Genomic DNA, 21,230 nt, shown 5'->3' on the forward strand with positions numbered 1-21,230 from the left:
ACACACACACAAAACTCTTAAATTGAGGTAGAAGGGAAGAAAATGGTACCATTAAACAAATAAAAACAAAAAGATACATACAAATATATATACTCATATATTGCATATATATGTGAAATGTTTTAAAGAATAAGTTTTTCAAATCATAAAAGAATTGAGATTAACATTGTATTTTAACTTTCTAGCTACAGTATTTCTTTATTTTACTCAGTTCTCTGTTTATTTCTTTCAGTTTTCAGCCAGTTTTGTCTTAATTTTAGTCTGTTGTCATCCATTTTTTTCTCCTCTATGAATCTGTTTTTTAGTCTACATGTGGAACTAGGAGCTTGGACTCATGTCGTCCGGTGTGGCGGCAAGCACCTTTACTCACAGAGCCTTCTCACCAGCCCTAAGTTACTTACCTTGAGATAAAAGTGGAAACAATGGCTGACAGTAGAAACTCAGCAGATCCCATGTAATAAGGAATGAATCAGTGATTCAAGTTTTCACCATTATTTAAGATTCTTTGAAAAGTCTAGTCAACATACTAAGACACATCATTGAAATGTGCTGCTTTGCTTTATGCCTCCTCTGCCCTCTCCTCCTCCCCAACTTTATATTTTATGAGATATATATCTCATGTTTATCAAAAAAATTAGTGTCCTTAAAAGATAAAGAAAATTTGCAGGTATCTAACTAAAAAAGAAGAAAGAAATCGAAATCACAGGAAACTAGGTGTGTGTTTTCACCAAACCAAACAAAGGCAACAGAAGAAAGAAAAACTGCTGAAAGAAGGAAGGGAAGGAGGAAGAGGGGACAAGCAGGCTATTGGTAGAATATATAAAGATATTTAGTTTTATTATGCCAAAATGTAGAAAGTTAAATAATAATAGAAAATTCTTGATTTCTCATGTGGTTATGGTTGTTTAAATACTGTTATTAAACATGTGGAAAAACAGAGGCTCCTGGGAAAGCCGACCTGAACCTGCAACATTCAGAGTGTCATTTGAGAAAGTGATCAAAGTCTTAAATTTTTCACATAATTTGACCTTTGACTTTAAATTCTACATTATGAATATTATAATAAAATAGCCATGGACACACATACACACACAGACACACACACACACACAAATAATTGAAAGGCTTTGTATCTTAGAATAATTTGAAATAATTAAAAAAATCAGAAACTATAAAATTCCAACAACAGAATACAAGCTAAATAAATACAAAGCAGTCACATAAGGCCGTTACCGTAAATGAGCACTATATGTAGGGCGTGTCTGTGAATATATGTGTATAAACATATGTTTAAGTAGGACTGATGACACACACATCAAAGTATCAGCTATCCCCCACTAGTGTATTTGGGGGATTTTTATTTACCTCTCCCATGTAGAGTTGTAGCATTTTTATATTTTCTCCCTTTCCTCTCCTCTGTGCTTTTCCTGGAAGATAACATTAAGCCTCACCTACAAGCCAATGGCTCCCAAACCTGCATCAAACTAGGCTCTTCGACGCCTCCATGTGATGTTCTAGAGGCCTAGTGGGCGTCTTGGCCTGAATGTACTACACAGTCTTCTCAACCCTCTGTCTTCAGTTCATGCACAAGTAAGGGTTTCACCACCTGTTTTCAATACCTCTAACATAGTTCCATATGCCTACCTTCCAAGATTAACATCCTGGAATTGTCTAGAATGCCTTTGTCCTAGAATGTCTATCACTATCAATGGCCACCCAAACCGAGGCATTTCACCCCGTGTTACCTGCCTGTCTCTTAGTTCTAGCCCAGCCTTGTCCCAGGTGCTCATTTAAGCTCGTTTCTTGAGGAGAAAATTCTTTTAAATCTATTTTCTGGCCTGCCATTAAGGTTATTTTCTGAAATTCCAATGCAATCATTTTTCTGAACTTTAAATATTGCCAATCTGTCTATCAAGTGAAACATAACTTTTTTTTCCAGGTTCTTTTACTATCTAGTCCTAATTAATCCTTCCAGCCACTTCCCTGTCTCCTCTCCAGTTCACCATGCCACTCCTCACTCTTGTTTAGCTATTCCACCCAAGCTGGGGCTTTGGGAATGAACAATACTTTCTTATTGTTTGTAGGGCCTGAAAATTCCTCATAATTTGTTTTCATTTTTCCAACATGCCCCTCATATTTTACTGGTCTTCCTGAGTTTAGGTCCAAGTTCATCTCATAGAAACTTTTTCCAATTCTTCTGCCATAAAATAAACTCATCTTGGTGACCCTTGTTCCTCTTTCAAGATTCTAACTCCATTGAAGTAAAGCTAATGCTAGCATGTCTGGCTATAACTGCAAGGTTTCATGTGACAAGTTAGTCTTATATTCTTACTCTGTTGGTAAGCAGTAGCCAGGCATGGTGACACATGCCTGTAATCCAGAGTAGAGGCAGAACTACCAAGAGTTCAAAACCAGACTGGGTCGAATGAAACCCTGTCTCCAGACTATCATGAAAAGCTGCAAATGAACAAATAAATATATGGTATAGTTTTTGCTTGCTATATTCCGATGTACAGGACAAAATAATAAATCCAAAACCAAAACCTGTCAGAGTGAGTCTTGTGACCCTCTGAACTGAGACTGACAAATACAACAGATCCATCTTGAGCCTCTATAATACACAGGCGCTGGGCTGAGATTTTCCTAACTGTGCTATCTGCTGAGAGAGAGGGAGCACTAACCAACTGACAAAAATGTCAGAAGCACAAGCAGAATAGTTTTCATGAACAGAGCTTTCCCATTAATTCTGAGATTTCAAGTGAATCATATTTAGCATGTCTCATTTATTTGAAGTATTTACTCAACCTTCATAGAATGAAATTCTAGAAAGGGAAAAAAATGTTGGCTCAGGAAGTCTTTAGGCTGTTTGTGACGTCTAGCCAAATCACAGAGGAACCAGAGGGTCGAAGGCGAACTTAATTTCAGATTTATGGGTCCAGAGTTTATCCACCCACACACATGCCTTAGTTATTAAACAAGGACACACACCAGTTTGAAATGGACCCACGGGGACAGGACAACACATTAGAAAATGGTGGGCACAGGAGTTGATGAGTAGCAGACATAGTCCAGACTATAAAACAACAGAGTGGATCTGCAAGAACCAAACAGTTTCCAACTGATGACAACCTCCAGCATCCATTCCTTCTACACAGAGGTCTGGAAAATCTGAACAGTAAAGATGGACTCACCAGAATGCCAACCATGCTACCATATGTAAGCTAAATGCTAAGTTAACTGTAGATAGGTATCAAATTAAACTCCATTATTAATGCTGTGGAAAACTTTATAAAACAATTACAATCCAGCTGTCAAGATGGCTCAGTAACAAGCCGGACAACTTGCGTCCAGCAGGCTTCACATGGTGGGAGGATAGAACTTATTCCCACAAGTTGTCTTCTGACTTCCAGATGGCACCCACACACACCTGACATACATACTCAATAAAACATAAAAAAGTAATTATAATTGATATATTAAATGTCTACATAATATTGCCAAATAACATTTAGTGCTCAAAACCATATATAAAGAATTCATTTGTGTGCTTTACACCAAAAAATCAAAAGACAAAGACAATCTCAAGTGCTACAAATATCCTGGCAACTGGCAATCCATTCATAATTTTGCAAGTGAATTAAGCAAAGAGGAGAAGAATGCTTACTTAATGTGACAAACAGAATTATCATAAAACTAATGGCAGATATAATACTTGAAGCACCCTCACTGTGTTCAAGAATGAGACAAAATGCCCCCATTATTTTCCAATAATGAGAATGCTATCTCATAGGACGAGGTGGTAAATCTATCAATAAAAATTATATTTCAGAAGAAAGGAAATCAAAATAACGAAATAGTGAGAAAAGTTGAGAAAAATGTATACATAAGTATTTTAATTAAAAAATGTCATAGTAACAAATGACAATGAATAGATGTAGACATTACATTTTTGGGCTGGGGATGCAGCTCAGGGCTGGGGATGCAGGTCAGGGCTGGGATGCAGGTCAGGGCTGGGATGCAGGTCAGGGCTGGGATGCAGCTCAGGGCTGGGATGCATGTCAGGGCTCGGATGCAGCTCAGGGCTGGGATGCAGCTCAGGGCTGGGATGCAGCTCAGGGCTTGGGTGTAGCTAAGGGCTAGGATGTAGCTCAGGGCTGGGATGCAGCTCAGGGCTGGGATGCAGCTCAGGGCTGGGATGCAGCTCAGGGCTGACCTATAGCTCAACAGTACAACACTGGTTGAGCATGTGCCAGGTCCCGGGTTCCACCTCTGGCACCACAGACACACAAAAGATACTTTTTGCTAAGTTCAGTCATGGTTATGTCTACATAATATATACTTGAAACATGTTATTTAGGAGAGGGTCATCTTGTAGAAGGAAAATGTTCATTATTCAACCTCAGGAATAAAAAGTAGTGAGTATTTTCCTATGGATTACATTTACGTGTGGATTAATTCACACATATAAAATAAGACTCAAAAGTATGACAGTTGTATTTTCTTCATCTAAAAGTACTAACAGCTATGCTGTTTTCATAAGGAAGCTAGACAGAAGTGGGAATTAATTAAAAATTTGTGGTTATCAGTGAATTAAAGGTATTTTCACTTAAAAATCTTCTTAGGTCACAGTCTATTAGAAAATAGCAGACACCATGCTGCCTGCTTTTCAATGTTAAACGCAGCGTTTTCTTTTTTTATTATTACACCCACGTCTTGGCAGTGTCATACATGAGTATAGTGCAATCTGATCACCCTCACTTCTAAGATGAAACAGTTTCAAAGGATGCCTTAATCATACTTGGTGGTCCATAAAGGTTGAATACTTCCTTAGTTGCCTTAAACAAAGCTGGAGGTTTGCTGGGAGCCTATACAGCTTTCCCAACCCAAGGCCAGGGAGAAAAGTTGAACCCCAACAAAGACTGGGAGAAGAACAAGAGGTCTCTAGGAACTGAGGTGGCTACTCCCTCCCTTCAATCTTCCACCCATTTTCTATTTCTAGGACAACACAGCATGTGATCTCTACCACCCCTCGCATCCATGGTCACTTTCCTTACATTGGTGGAATTCCTATGTCCTGTGTACCTACCCTGTTACATAATTACTGGTAAAACCAAACTAAAGAAAACACACATTTATTCTCCCTGGGCTCTTTGTACCTCAGTCCAAATTGCCAGGAAGAAAACCGTAAGGAGCCATATCAACCTTTGAGAGACTGACAAAGCCACAGAAAGGCAACCTCTGTGGGTGGTCAAGACAGGAGGTGGGCGGTTGATTCTCAGTGAAAGGTGTTGTTGACTGACATGTGCTGAACATAGAAGTCCACAAAGAGAAGAAATAACTTAATGGTGTATTTAGACGTTTCCAGTAGAGAAAACGATACAAAAATTTATCCAGTCAACTCTCTTTCCAAACGAATGCCAGAGACTGGGCAACATGATGGGGAAGTTGGGCAAACTCAAGAATAAAAATATTTTTTAGAAAGTATCGAAATATTATTTATGATCCAAAGTCATTAGGAAAAAAAATGATGTATTTTTATTATATATTTTAACAACCAGGAAAAAAACCATCAGCATGCATTTAGGGTATGGAAAAGATGCAGGAAATCTAATTGTCAATTGAAAATATGTGGGTTTCCACAGCATTGATCTACAACACTTCAGCTAGCTAGATTTCACGTGAAATCCATTAAGAAATGGAAGACTCATGGGGTGAGGGTTGAAGGGAGATTTTTAAGGTCATGAACTTATGATGTATTGTATTTGTTATAGTTGCGTAAATTTATTTTTATATTTTTTTCCCCGCCCCATCCCTTCCCTCCCCGTAAATTTATTTTTAAAAACACATTTAATTTGTGACATTTATTAGCATTCCAAGTAAATGATATTTGGAAGTTTGCTGTATTTTTCTTTTCTTTTCATTCTTCTTTGTACAAACAATCACATTAATTAAACACGGAGCAAAGTACTCTGCTTATATCAAAAAAAAAAAAAGCACAAGCTAAGCCCCAAACGATTTAGAGTTGAATTTTACTCACATATTAGATGCTGTATCACAAGTCCAGAACCTTAATCTGAGAATCTGACATCCCAGATGCTACAAAAATAGGGATGTTTTAGCTCCATTCTGATGTCATGAGTGGAATATTCCAGCAATAAAATTTCTGCCCACAAGAAAAATTATAACACTATTCTACAAAATGACCTATAGGTTATGTGTTTATGAACTGTAGATAAGTTTCATGCTTAGAATTAAGTCCCATATCCAAGACATAGAATCATAAATATGCAAATATTCCAAAATTAAGAATAAATTCTGAAGTCCCAAATGCTTCTGGTCCTACTCAAATGGTGCCTGTATTTAAATTGCCAGTCAGGGACTGCAGTGATATTTATACCCATCATCGTTCCAAGGTGTGGACTTTTAAATTACTTTGAGTTTAGCATTATCTCTGGGGATTAAATAATCTGTACAGTTTACTTGCATGCATGCCTTTGAAAAACTGAGTGCTCTTAAAAAATGCTTTATAGGCTTGGGAAGATAGTTTAGTGGGTATGAATTAGAGCAAGAGTTCAGATCCCCAGAACCCACAAACATTTGGGGCTCAGTAGCCCATCTACCTGGAATCCCAGTGCTCCTGTGGGACAGGAGGCAGAGACATGACACTCTCCAGAAGCTGGATGGAGATGAGACCCCATCTCAAACAAAGTGGAAGGGAAGGAAGGGAAGGGAAGGAAAGAAGGGAAGAGAAGAGAAGGGAAGGGAAGGGAAGGGAAGGGAAGGGAAGGGAAGGGAAGGGAAGGCATACTGTAGCTCATGCTTGGACACAGGCATGTACACACATACTCCTCCCCCCCCACACTAGCATGCACATACATACCAGTGCAAACACACACCAGCATACACATACATACTACTGCAAAGACACACACCAGCATGCATACACATACTACTGCAAACATAACACAGACAAAACAGCATGCACACACATACTAGAGCAAACACACACACATGCAAATGCACATATACACACACATATACCTTTTTTTTAATTAGTACTAGTTTGATACTTATAGTACTTTAAAAAATATTTGGTAGGGGTGAAGGTAAACTTTGAAGACCTCAAATCAGGATAAACAGAATTTAGTTGAAAGATCAATAAAATGCATAGGCTTACTCTTGAGACGCATGATTGACAGTTACACTTAAGCTGTCTAGTACTAAAAACGTTGACTTCTTTTGCTTGAATCACATTTTTATTTTAATAAAGAATATGACTTGAGGCTGATCTTGCATTAGATAAACCTAAGAATTCATAACCCTAGACAAATAAGGGCGACTTGAGCACATATGTTGTTACTTGATATGATCGAACAACACCTTCAGTGTGTGGCCTCTGCAGTGATTGGCCTGGGATGTGGGAGATGGGTGCTGGTATAGCTACAGCACATGAAAATGCATATAAGAAATCATTGTCTGGACTGAAGGAGGGAAGAATCAGTAAGGACAATGAGGACCGACAGGGATTATCAGGACCCTCAGATGGCATTAATTAAAATGGCAGCCTCCAAATGCTCGTCAGCCTTGGTAGTGTGTCCGTTCTATTGTACCACTCTCATCCTTTTTCCCAGGTTCCTCTCCCAGATGCCCTCTCCAGAAAGACTTTACAACCAACATTACCATCAATTACACATGGAGTACATTGTTATGCAGTAGACCTGACCATACGGTGTAGACAACAGTGGTAGCTTTGCACAGTGCTGAAAGTTAAGACTTTGGCTCCCACTACCTGGATCTAAATTCCAGTTTGCCATGCACCCCACAATATGACCTCAGCCTTACCCTCTTCATCTGTGTTCCCTGGGCTTTGGGGATGATGGCAATAATATAATCTGAGGTTTGCTTTTGTGGGGTTTCATGACTTTATGTAGGAAAAGGGCTATCAGGGTTGCCTGGTAACTACCTGTCACTTAGCATTGTTTGCAATGATTTAATTCTACTATGTTGCTAGAACAGTCATGTCAACTACATAAGTCAGTTACTATAAAACCAACATTTTTATTAGGGAACTGCAAATGCTTGTGGAAGCTGACAGAGTAGCTCCAGAGATTCTGAAAAAGTGTGATTCTGACAAATAGCTTCCCATTTCCACAAGGGACAAGAAAGATTTGATATTGCTCTGGTCATAGAATGAAGAAAACAAAAAAGGCTCCTGGACCCTATACTGATGAGGACTCTTGAGGTAGGTAAAAGTAGTATTGATGGTGACATGTGATCCAAAGCTTAGAGCATGCAGATTCCCTCTGAGCTCACCACACAACCTTCTCTCTGGAGGAGCTGAGATATGATTCCCTAACCAGATTTTAGGGGGCAAGCTACAGGGATCCATGCCCGTGTGCCATTATTCTCAATGCTTCCTCTTGCTTCAGGAAGAGGAAAATGGTCTGAAGGGTAAACTGGTTCCAATTCGTTGACCATTTAAATAGAAGAGCATTCACTGACCATTCCCTGAGAATCCCAACTGTGGATGGCATCAAGCTACCCTTTACTGTACTGACATTAATCACATTGAAATTGTGACTGTTTAAGGACTCTGAGACTATAGTGAGTACTATCTCTAGGTCCTGTGGAGATACAAAGTCAGCCAATGAGTGCTATGGATGAGTCATGTATTAACTACCCTAGATTCTTGATTCCTTGGTCTCCCTGTATCATTTGCGATTATCAACAGTGATTATCAACTTGACAAGCTCTAGTGCCATCCAGGGGACAAGTCTACTGTGGTGGTCTGAATAAAAATGACTCCTATTTGAATACTTGGTGGCAGTTGGTAGAACGGTTAGGGAAGGATTCGGAGGTGTGGTCTTGTTGGAGGAGGTGTGTCATTGGGTGAAAGCTTTGAGGCTTCAAACGATTCATGGGATTCCTCTCTCCCTCTTCCTTGTGGTTGTGGATTAAGATGTGGGCTCTCAGCTCTGCCATCATGAACTCTGACCCTCTGAAACTGTAAGCCAAATTAGGCACTTTCTTAATAAGTTGCTCTGGTCATTGTGCTTTATCATAGCAATAGAAAAGTAAGACACTTGTGAAAGATTATCTCCATCAGGTTAGCTGACACGGGAGGACCTATGAAAATGTGAGCAGCACCATTGCCCAAGCTTGGGCCCTCGGCTGAGCGTGAAGGGTAAAGATAGCTGGGTACCAACACCATTAGCTCCCTGCTTCCTGACTGCAAATGCAATGTGACAGCTGCCTCATGTCCCTACTTCTGCAGCCTCCCCCATCTCAATGGCCTATGCCCTTTGGCTGTGAGCCAGCGTAAACCTTGTCCTAGGCTGTTTTTGTCAGGCTATTTTATCACAGCAACAGGAAAAGCAGCTGACACATTATTTCTCTCACATTTGGGGAGAATGTCAAATGAAGTACTTTTAAAATTCCTGAAAAGAAATATACTGCTGGTATGAAGGCCACTTTTGTTGGATGAATACTGACTTGAGTCCGTTGACTTCCAGGCTGTAAGAGAAAGGGAAGTTTTAAATAGAAAAAGTGAAAGGAGACAAGGGGGGAAACCAGCGACTCTTTCTGTGCTTGTGTGATGTCAGAGGCTAGCCCATGGTGAGCTCTCTGGATCACTTTCCACTCTTTTCTCACTTTCCACATCAGTAGCACATATAATGTTAGGCATTGGGATTGTTTTGCTTAGACATAGAGCATCGCTTGGATACAGCTGTTTTCCAAGACTCTCCTCCCATGCAAAGCTACACATCTTTGCTTTGTAGTGCTGTAGACTAAACCCCAGGCCTCATATCTGTAAGGCATCTGCCATAGAACTGAGAGATATCCCTAGCCAACTCCCACCTAGTTGCCTTCCTCTCTGTACCTCTTGCTCCATCCCAGACTTCTCATAGCAGCATCTCTTTGCCTGAGGCTTTCTTGATTGCCTGGAGACCACTCTGCTTGCATGCAGAGGACGTGTAGGTGACAGACCACGGTAGCAACCCTTAACTATGCCTGACATGAGGAGGTTTTAAAAGACCTAGATCCCCTACTGTCCAGTTGTAATACTAGAGGCTTGAATGGACACTAGCTCTCAGTGTTCCACTGGAATTAAACACCAACTACCACTCATGTTGTCTTTGGCATCCTTTCTCTCCTTGTCTCTCTTCCTTCCTCTCCCTCCCATAGCTGCTTGGATCTCCTCCCAGATCAGCTACCTCTTACATTCAGATGCTCTTCCTGGCTTACACTTCTGTCCAAATCTAAGCCAAGACACTGGCTGTATTTCTAGTCACTTCTTCAGTGCATAGGCTAAGAGTCAATTCAATGCCTCTGTCCAACTGATCTAACAACTGGCACATAAAATATGAGTCTTTCCTCTGCCCAGTTGGACCAAGGGAAACACAAGAGGAGAGTTCTGTTATTCTATAAGAACACTACTTTCCACCCAAATCTAAGACCTCTATTCGAGCTCTGTTTCTCTTGTTTTAATCTTGGCCAGAGGAAGGTGCCTCTGGAGAAGGAGGGGTGTGATTGACTTTGCAGGGGTGGATCTGCCCAGGACTCATGAACTCTGAGGAACATATTCTTCTCAACTGTTAGTGCTTCTCATTAACATGTGGAATGCACAATGCTCCTTACTTCGAGCCATGGGTCTTGGCACAGAATCTAGGGCGGCAGAAAAAAAAAACAACAAAAAAATAAAAAAACCTCATGTAATGTCCTTTGCAGCTTACTTGCAATGTGAGGTTTTACTAATTAGATTTGGCTGTGTACAAATAGCCTTAACTCTGGTATCTTCAAGGCCAGAAAATTCCAACAGCAACTTCCCGAAACTATCACTTTTGAAGTAACAGTCAAAAGCCAAGTGTGCATATTTTGAGGGGAATTGTGGCTAAAAAGACAAAGCCTGGCTAGAAATGGTGCTGTGGGGGGAAAAAGTAGAATTAAGAAAATTAAATGTTTTGTTTTTCTCAAGGTTTATCTCAAGTTCCTCCAGAAAGGTGAGGCTATCCAATAGGACTAACACGTACAATTTTCTTCTGCAAATAGGATGGCACTGGAACAAGCCAAAATGAGTGAGCCAAGAGGAACAGAGATGCCCCAAGAAAGCAACATGCATCTCGGCTGACAACAAGAAGCCAAGAGCCTGTCTTTTGTTGACCAGAACAGACGATAAGCTTGGGAGCTAGGGAAGGCGAATCAACCAAGACAATTGACATGATTGCTTTTTACGTGGGACAGCATTAAACGTTAGAAGGCATCTCCCATAGCTGAAAATGTTCTCTGATGCTCATTATTAGCAAGAACAAGAAAACATGACAGAACATCAGTCACTGACCTGTCCATGTACGACAAACCACAGAAGACCACTGTCTCCCAGCCTCTCAGCAAGGGAAGGGAGTCGATTATGTCTGCCATCTACAGCCTCAACCCTTGCCTGGTGTCACATTTTGATTACTGGCTGTACTGTTATGGGAGGTGTCCTGGCACCAAAAGAGCCACTGCCACTGATTTGTAGGTTCTTATGTGTGCCTGTACTCTCAAGATCTGGTGTGAATTTGGAGGGAGTAAAGAACAGCTGGACCAAGCAGGAGGGTACTGAGGGTGACTACTGCCTCCAGCACAGGGTTCCTGCAAACACCGAAAAACTCAATGCTACAGCCCCAGGCACATGACAAAACAAAATTGGAATTCTATCATTTCAACTTCCAGTCAATAAATTTGGATATCCTCTTGGTTTTGAAAGTAGATATGTATTGTGGGGTATGTTGCATTCTTATGAAGATTAGGGAGGGGGAGGGGGACATTTAAAAAGAATTTTAGGGGCTGGAGAGATGGCTCAGCAGTTTGGAGCACTTGTTGCTCTTGAGGGGGGGCCTGGGTTTTCTCCCCTGTACCCACACAGTGCATATACACACATGCAGGCAAAAATGTTCACACACACAAAAATAAATCTTAACAAAATTAAAAGTATTTTATGATTGAGAGCAGTCGTACTAGAACGTGTGTGTGTGTGTGTGTGTGTGTGTGTGTGTGTGTGTATTTCCCCTCCATTCATATTCCGGGTGTTTTCTGCATATATCTGCATACATACATACATACATACATACATACATACATACATTGTTTGAGGCAGAGTCTCTCACGTAGCCTAAGCTGGCTTCAAACTTGCTCCTAAGCCAAGGCTGAACTTGAACTCCTGATCTTTCTGGCTTCTAATATTCCTGCTAGTATTAGAGATATATGCCATAACACCCAGGTAATGACAAACATAACTGCCAATGAAATTGAGGTTATAAGATAGGGAGTTTTTGATATCATACACATACTCAGAGTTTTACTCAATTTAGGGCAGTGCCCTGACGGTTTTTAATGTATGACTTTACTGACTCTGACAGGCATCAGATATATTAGCACCTAGTTTGCTCTTCCTTCTCATTAACAAAGCTCCCTGAAACTAAGGGCGGGCATAAGCTCAAGTCTTTCTCAATGACACATACAGGAAAAGAATACATGCACTGTGACGAGATTCCTCTTAAATGGAGTGTGACTGTCTTTACCTTTTTCTTCTGACTGAGGGCTTGGAGTGACTTCCTGATAGTAGAATCATGCAAAGGAGAAGAAGGAAAAGGAGAGGAAAGACACAGGGGGAGATGGGGAGAAGGGAGAAGGAGGAGGCAAGGGAAGGGAGGTATCTACAAAGTGCAATATATTAAAGACATATGGATAGAAATGTGTACACATGATGGCTAGAGAGGAGGGTGCCCACACCTCAGGGCTCCTGCTGGCTGCAGGGTTCATTACTCCAGCCCTACACTCTTTGGTTTGTGCCAGGGGTGGTAGCTAAAGAGTGTGCCTACTCTGAAGTCCATCCTTTCCAATCAAGTGTGGTGATCACAGGTAATCCTCACACGCGTTCCCAAGAAGGTTGAACAGTTCTAAATCATGAAAGCATGCAGCTGTGATCCTTCCTGACTAAGCACTAAAAAAAAATGTACTGAGTGGTGACAGAAAGGTTTACGTTAGTAATGGAATTTCTTCATAGTAAGGCTTTGTATCAGGTGGGGCTGGAGAGATGGCCCAGTGGTTAAGGAAGCACATGCTTTCGGAGAGGATGTGAGTTCAGTTCCCAGCACCCATGTTGGCAGCTCACAAACACTTAGAATTTCAGTACTAGTGGATCCAACACCCTCTTCTACACTGCCCTCATATGCACATACCCATATAAACACATACACACAAGATTGAAAATAAATATTTTAGAAGGAGAAATAAAGTGTCTAATGTGAAAGGGGTACAAGTATTTATCTGTGTTTATTTTTATATCTGTGTATTTCACATGAAGGCCAAGCCATAAACAGTTCAAGCACCAACATTCTGCAAACACATGAAAAACTGATGAATTATTTCATTTCCAACTAATAGTGTAAGCTTCATCTCTGAATCTAAGCTTAGCATTTGCACATGGCTTAGCATTTGCACACAAAGTTGGCAGTGAAATGCCCATGTCTGATCTACATGCAAAAACAGGGTCAGAGCCTCAATAGTACCACTTTCGAGTGTCAATTCTCTTCCATCACTTTTATCTAAATATCATATTTTATACCTAAATATGCCCATCAGGGCCTTGAGAAGGCTATAAGAAAAACATGTAGGTTTCTGTCTGGACAAGGACTGGGTCCAGCTGACCTCTGTCCCTTCTCATAACTCAACCAAAATGAGGAAAGAAAAATAAAGTCAAGGCAAAGTTCAGTTAAAAGAAACATTTGAGCAACCTCTGCTTGCTGGTCACAGACAGCTCCCAAAAGAATAAATACACCAGGAGCCTTGCTTTGGCAACTCTGCTTTCCAAGACAATATGCAGTGTTTGGAAGGGGGAAGAGGAGAGAATTGTGCCCTTGACTCATCCCCCACTTCACATCTAGGGATCAGCATTCTCAGAAACTCAGGGCAAGCCTGGCCAAGCCAAATGGAAGAGCTGGATCAGGCATGGTTTCCCAGTGCTGCTGGATTCTCCTTTGGCAAAGAGGGCAGTGAATGACATTAAGAAGCTGCTCAACTCTGATGGTCTGATGTGTACTGGGCATGGAAGCCAGGTCAGAGTATGCTCAAAAGTGAATTCTGCCTGGTACAACTATTTCAATAAGCAGAGAGCATCCCTCTGTTTCTACTTCATCCCTTAAGAGGGGGCAAGCTGTTAAAGTTTCATACAGTTTACAATAAAAGGAAAAGAAAATTAGATTCGATAGATTGATAAAATGATAGGTGCCATCTAATTGGCAGATGAGGAGTTGGATTAAAATTTAAAGTGTGTTGCCATCCAGGAAGAAAAAGAACCACGCCCAAATTAAAAAAAAAAAAAAGAATAGGTAATAGTCCCCAAATGTTCAAATGTGTATTGAAAAAGGAACAGCTATAAAACTGCACAGCATGCATGGACACATGTTTAGCTTTGCTAAAGGAATACATTCCCTCACACAAAATCAGGGAGTATCTAAACACTGGCATGGGTTATCCAGTCTGCATCCTAGTACCTATGTGGACACCACACTGGGAGTGCAATCTGGTACCATTTTCTGCACAGCAAATTGCCACACACATACTCAAATGCAATGATGTCCCTTCAAAAGTTTACACTTAGGAGATGATCAGAGATGGGAACACCCACACGTAATATCCCATTTGTAACAGCCTGCCTCATACAATAAGCATTAATCACAAGATGAAATAAAGGTACAATCTATAATGGGAAATCACGTGACTGTAAAAAAAACTTGATAAGGTAGAAGTGAATTTCCCATTATAAACAGTGGGATGAAAAACATAGGTGATGCAGAAACCTACATAGAGTAAAACAGCTCCTTCACTTTTAGGTACACACTATGCATTATACATAGGCATGTATATGCATATATTATGTATCCACATGCCAAAGTATGTTTACATGGAACTTTTCTAATTGTTTCATTTTCTATACATTAGCAGAAAAGTAAAATTTATGAAAAGGAAAAAAATGAGTCTGAGACACTGATAAGATCCAATAAGAATCTGGTTGCTAAGTGTGGGGGCGCTTGCCTGAAGTCCCAGCTACATGGGAAGCTGGGATGGGAGCCCCTCAGTTCCCAGGGGTTCAAGGATGACCTGGTCAACATTCTAAGATTCTGTCCTACACACATGTCCAGGTGGCAGCACTAACGGAACTTTGTGGATTATAAAGAAAAAGAAAGGCACGAGGTGAGGTGGGGGATGGGAGCTTGATGGAGGTTCAGGGCTAGGGCTGAGGAGAGATGAGGGAAGGTGGGACCAAGATACATCATATACATACATGAAGAAGAAATACAGATTAAAAAATGATGATGTTTTGATACTTCAAGAAGTGTTTAAAATAAAATTTAAAAGGTTAATTGGACCTCTTGGTTCAGGCCTGCAGCACCAGCTACTCAGGAAGCTGAGGTGAGAGGATCATGACGCAGGATTAGCCTGGGTAACCTAATGAGACCTTGCCTCATAACAGTAAAAAGTTCAAAGGAATAGCAAAAAGGTTAAAAAAGAGAGAGACCTGGGGTTACAGCTCAGCGACAGAGCACTTCCCCAGCTTTTGTCGGAGACTTGGTTTGATCCTTAGTTCCACAAAAGATTGATTCATAGATAAAAAAGTGATAAATAATTAGGTCTAATTTTTAAAAGTATTTACAGAACATGTGAAAAACTATAACTATTGATTGATATAAGAAGTATAAATGAGCAGAGCACTATTATAAAAATGTAATCGCTCCCTATCATTTCAATGTTTCCTATATTGAAATCAAAATCCCTACTAGTTTTATTAGAACTATATGAAAATAAATTAAGAAGTCACATTACATAATGCCTAGGAAAGACAAGACAAACAAAAAAGGAGGAGATTCTTTTTCACTGTCTCACGCTTAAATATGCTGTAAAGTTACGATAACTAAGTCATCTCTGTGAACTTTAAAATTGAGATAGGATAAAGCAGAAGACCAGAGGGGGCCAAGCACCCATTCATATTTACATGGCTAAATAAACTTTCAACTATATTCAGAAAGAATTAATGACCATTGAGTAAATTGCTGAGCTGGGACAATTATCATTTTAAAAATGGAGACACCTTTGTATGAGAGCCTTAGCAAGTTCCAGATCAAGCAGCTGTTAAGTGGAAAACATCTGGGCAGTAAGACAGTCATTCTAACAAAATAAGCAGATATAAAAACTTTAATTTTTTTTCTTAAAGATGTATTTTATGTGTGTGAGTGCTTTGTCTGCATGTCTGTGTATGCATCACGTGCATGATGCCGAGGGAGGTCAGAAGAGGGTGTTGGATCCTCTGAAACCAGAGTTAGAATGGCTGGGAGCCACCAAGTGGCTGCTGGGATAGGAACCTAGATCCTCTCCAAGAGCAGCAAGTCCTTAGTACTGAATCATCTCTCCACAGCCATCGAAATCTGAGCCTTAAGAGCAAAGGTTGGTAGACTTGAGCAAATGAAAGCTTAAACTAGTCATTCAGTGACACAGTAGCGAACAATTAAAATACAAAAACCTGGAAAACATATTTGCTGCATGTGCAAAAAGGGACACTGGGCTTATTACATAAAAAGCATATGCAAATCACTAGGAATAAACAAATATGCTCATAATGGCGAAAAGGGCAAAAACCATGATCAAGTTGGAAAAAAAAAGAGGCAAATACCCAGTTAATACAATAGCTAATACTATATATAAGATTATAAAAATTGAACTTGCTAGAACAATTTTTCTAGTTAGCTATCAAGTTAGCCATAATGCTTTCTAAAAACAATCATATATTCACATGCACATAACAGGAGAATGTAAATTTATACAACTCTCCAGTGGAGGAGGTAGCAATGTGGACGAAGAAGTTTAAAAACTCTCTTTGATTGCTTCTTTAGGAGAGCTTTCTAAAGTCCTTATTTAAAGGCCTGACTGTGTGCTCCCCACACAGCAGTTCACAACACTCAGTTGTCTAGTAAGGCTGGAGATATGGCTCAGTGATTAAGAGCACTGGCTTCTCAGGTAGAGTGCCTGAATTCCACTGCCAGCCCCCACATGGCAGCTCACAACTGCTTGTAACTGCAGTTCCAGGGATCCAATGCTGTCACACCACGAGATACTATGAATTAATGTACATTTGAATCATGTACAACAGCTGAAGAATGCAGGCTGCAAAAACGTGGGTTAGCAAGTTTGTTGAAATAATATATGAGTAACATACTGGACAACATTCAACTGTATATCCGCTGGAATTTTAAGGATAAAGAGATTATTTGGGTTCCCCGCTCTCTTTTGTTTCCTTTATTTTACAAACATTGACTTGATGGATTGCCTTAAATATTTCTCAGTGCTCCAAACCATGGTCAACTATGTATTATTTTGCAGTTAGGAAAATGCACATTTTTATAAAAGTCTTCTTGTGACTTCTGTCAGATGCTAAGCATTTATTTAGGAAGTCCTGGAGCATAAAGTCCTTTGGTGGTCAATGGCTGTCATCCCATGGCTTCGGAGGTGGAGGCAGGAGGATCATAATTCAGGGACACCTTTTGCTACGTTGTAAATTGGAGATCAGTCTGGGAAACACGACAAAGCCTATCACAAACAAGTAAACAATTAAAATCTAGAAGCAAAGTTACGAAGTCTATGTCATGGAAAAGAATCAGGGCTGTCCTCAGCTCACTACATGGCCCATCTTCACAAATGTTTGTGAACTATACCTGTTCCATACAGTTTCCTCACGAGCTTAAGCGACCTTAAGGTCCTTTCCTTCTAGGGTCCCTCAAAGGGACCCTTTAAGAAACGTGACACCTCACTAAGCATTTAAAACCCATTTCAGTCTGGACCTTCACTAGGACAGCAGGAGAATGGTCATATTTGTGCGTCTGGGGATGTTTGCCTTGGGCACCTTAAGCCTTGCTGGAGCTGAACTGGGTTAGAAAAGGGGCTAATAGCGGTGGGCGGGAGGGGCCCCGGGGCGCTGGTCTGGGGGTAAGGGAGTCTTACCGCGGCTTGCTGGAAGGCGCCCTTGGTGTAGGTGCCACCGCCGCGGTAGGTGATGGCCGGGATCTCGCGGCTGAGCAGCGCGCACTTGTGCTGGTGCGCGCGGCTGGTGGAGATGTAATCCACGCGCGCCACCACGTTGTTCTTGGACGAGAAGGTGACGATGGCTACACGCGTGGCCGTGGACACCACGGGGAAGTCGGACAGCAGCTTGCGTACGAACTTGAGCTCGTTGAGGAAGTTGGTTTGGCCCACGCTGGACGACTCGTCCACCAGGAAGACGAGCTCCAGGCGGCTGCTGAGTTCCCGCAGGCGCCGCACGCGGCTCCGGAACGCGCGGCCCAGGCGCTCCACTTTGCTCCCCGCTGCCTCCTCCTCACCGGACGCGGGAGGCACGGCCAGTCTGCCCAGAGCCCCCGGCAAGGCCTCCGGGAACAGGCGGAAGCTGAAGTTGCGCGACGGGGCCATGGGCTGGAAGTTGGTCCAGCCCGACACCAGTGCCAGACCCCAGCAACAAAAGGCCAAACGCGACCACATCCCGCTGGGGACCGAGAGGTGGTCCCGGAGAGAGCAAGGCGACAGTCCCGGAGCCCACAGAGAGGCGACAAGGTTCCCGGACTGAGCAGAGGGTACCCGGAGTAGCAGCCGCGAACCTCAGCGCCCTTGCATGTGACACTGGGGACAGGATCCAGACTCCTCTGGCAGCTCGGGGACTCGGGAGGGACTGGAGGGATCTGCTCCTCTGGCTCTCCTCTATTTGGTTTCTCTCCTCCTCCTTCTCTCTCCCGAAGCCTATAAAATGTTTGAAGGAAGGGGGCAGTGAAGCCAGAGTCGTTTCCCTCCTCTGTCCTCTCCTTCCTTTACCCTCTTCTCTCCCTATCTCTCTTCTATCTCTCTCCTCCCCCTCCCTCTTGCCTGGGATCCAGCTAAAGACTCTTGGAGATTCCATGACACCAGAACCCTTCGCCTGTCATGCTGTCAACATTCCCTCACAAGCGCACTGATTGATCCCATATGTCTGGCAAGGAGCTGCGGAGGAATTCGCTGGAGATGGATCTGGATACCGAGAGTGCCACAGTAATTGGAAACACTGTAGAAGAAAACACACACGCGGGGCTGGCAGAGTTGAAAGCACGCTTTGAAAAATGCTTGCTCACCTTTTGGGGTTCATTCCACTCTTGGGGGCGGGGTGGGGGTGCCTGTCTAAGGCTCCCAAAGTGGATACTTGCATAACTTTCCTGAAGAGCCTGTCTGATTAGTGGTGCAGACTCCTGAGAACCTGTTCAAATCAGACTATTGAAGTGGGGCCCACCCTGCGCATCACATATGCAGAATGACTCCTTTCCTGCGTTAATCATCCCTGCATTTGTTCATTTTTTCCTCCATGTAGCAGCTTGTGATGCTCTATAGGTAACAAGAGGATGAACAAGGAAAAGCTGACATGGATCTGTCCTCGAGTAACGTATAGCTGGTAAAAGTGATGTCACCATCAATTTGACATTTGTGCAGCCTTCTATGAGGGTCGAAGTTTATGTTAAATTTTGAACTCTGAGTAGAGACTCCGTGGACTTTACACCCTCGCTTTTTTGTTTGTTTGTTTGTTTGTTTGTTTTATTTGATTCAACAGATTAGATCTTCCTGGCATATATACCCTTTGGAATACCAGCTGCTACCTGGGGTGATTTTTTCCAAGTAAGACCTCAAAGCTGTACATATATGAAGCACATACGTGTTACATGAAAGGTAGGGCCCTTGGCTAAAAGATTCCAGCTAGGAACCAGGAACGCCATGTAGTTATCTAAGCCCCCATCACCTCTGGGCTTTGGTCCAGTGTCTACTTTTATTTTGCTTTGGAATCAAGTGACCCCAGAGTTTCCCTGGTCCCCAGCAGTGAGTGGCTTAACTCCAGCTCTATTTCATGAACTCCTTTCAACATGAGAGGTGTCAGAGCGTGTAGGTTGAAGTGGTAAGGTTCTTGGATCAATATCCCTGACATGAAACCCTGACTGTGTTATTTATTGGTTATGTCAGTTTGCTCATTTGGAAAAATGGAGTAATAACAACATATTGAGGATTAAATCATAGAATAGTAAAACTCTTCGGAATGTGTTCAGAACATAGCATGTGCTCAATAAACACTGGCCATTTGTACACTTCCTTTATCCATGAACGCTACCCAAGTCCCATTTCCAGCAGCTCTTTCTGACCACCAAGAATGTACTTAGTCCAATGCAAAAATACTAAAAACTGAAAAGTGAGGTAGGACCCCATTCCCGTCCTTCAGGTCAGGCTGCATCTGAAGGAAATGTAGATTTGAACACGGTTCCACAGTTGTTGTCTGTGTGGAAGAGGGACAAGGAGCAGGGAGAAGAACGATCTGGATCTTCTGAGAAGTAGAAGCTCTCATTCGACTTGAAACTCTTTTAGAAATAGTTTCCAAATTTCATCTACCCCATGTTATGTTAAACACTTCCTTAAGAGCTAGCATTCAAAGATTGTGGCAACTGCTGTATACACTATCTTGTGTGTCCCTTATCCCTCTCCCCAACAAAAAAAACCCACGGAAGTAGATAGTTGCCTTGAAATCTTCTAGCTGCAAGCAATGAGTATCCAGCTTCTCCTTGTTTAAACAAAGAAAGGATTTATTGGCTCAAGTAAATAAACTGGGGAAAGGCCTGGGTGGTGAAGTCAGGCTTGGAAATTGAAGGGAGGGTGGAGCCTGCCTGAATCTATAGTCCCAGCATTGAGAGGCTGAGGCAGGAGGGTTGAGAGTTCCAGACCATAGTAAGATCCTGTCTCAAAAAGAGAATAGGGTGTGTGTACGGCAGAGGGCTGGAGGGAAATGACTCAGTCTGTAAAGTCCCCGCCAGGCGAGCACGAGGCACTGAGCTCAGAGTTGCAGCACCTATGTAAAAAGTGGAGCCCAGTGATGTGCATTCTCCATCAGAGGCAGCAGACCCTTGGACCTCCTTGGCCAGGCAGTCCAGCTGAATCGATGAACTCAAGGTTCAGTAGAGACCCTACCTCGCGGAATATGGTGGTGAGCAAGTGAGAAAGACACCGGATATCAGACTCTGGCCTCCATACTCAGACACACATGTACACACACACACATGTACACACACACACATGTACACACACACATGTACACACACACATGTACACACACACATGTACACACACACATGTACACACACACA

General features: G+C 42.0%; 1 protein-coding gene across 1 annotated transcript in view; it reads right to left on the minus strand.

Moving 5' to 3' along the window:
* Svep1 (sushi, von Willebrand factor type A, EGF and pentraxin domain containing 1) overlaps positions 1-18,992 on the minus strand; it is a 167,986-nt gene extending 148,994 nt beyond the window's left edge. The window contains exon 1 of the mRNA XM_028779896.1: positions 18,034-18,992. Within this exon, the coding sequence (XP_028635729.1) occupies positions 18,034-18,567 (534 nt within the window). The 5' untranslated portion in view covers positions 18,568-18,992. The remainder of the gene's footprint in view (positions 1-18,033) is intronic.
* Positions 18,993-21,230: the final 2,238 nt, after the last annotated feature.

Source organism: Grammomys surdaster, unplaced genomic scaffold (assembly GCF_004785775.1).
Source record: "Grammomys surdaster isolate TR1022 unplaced genomic scaffold, NIH_TR_1.0 363, whole genome shotgun sequence".
NCBI lineage: Eukaryota > Metazoa > Chordata > Mammalia > Rodentia > Muridae > Grammomys > Grammomys surdaster.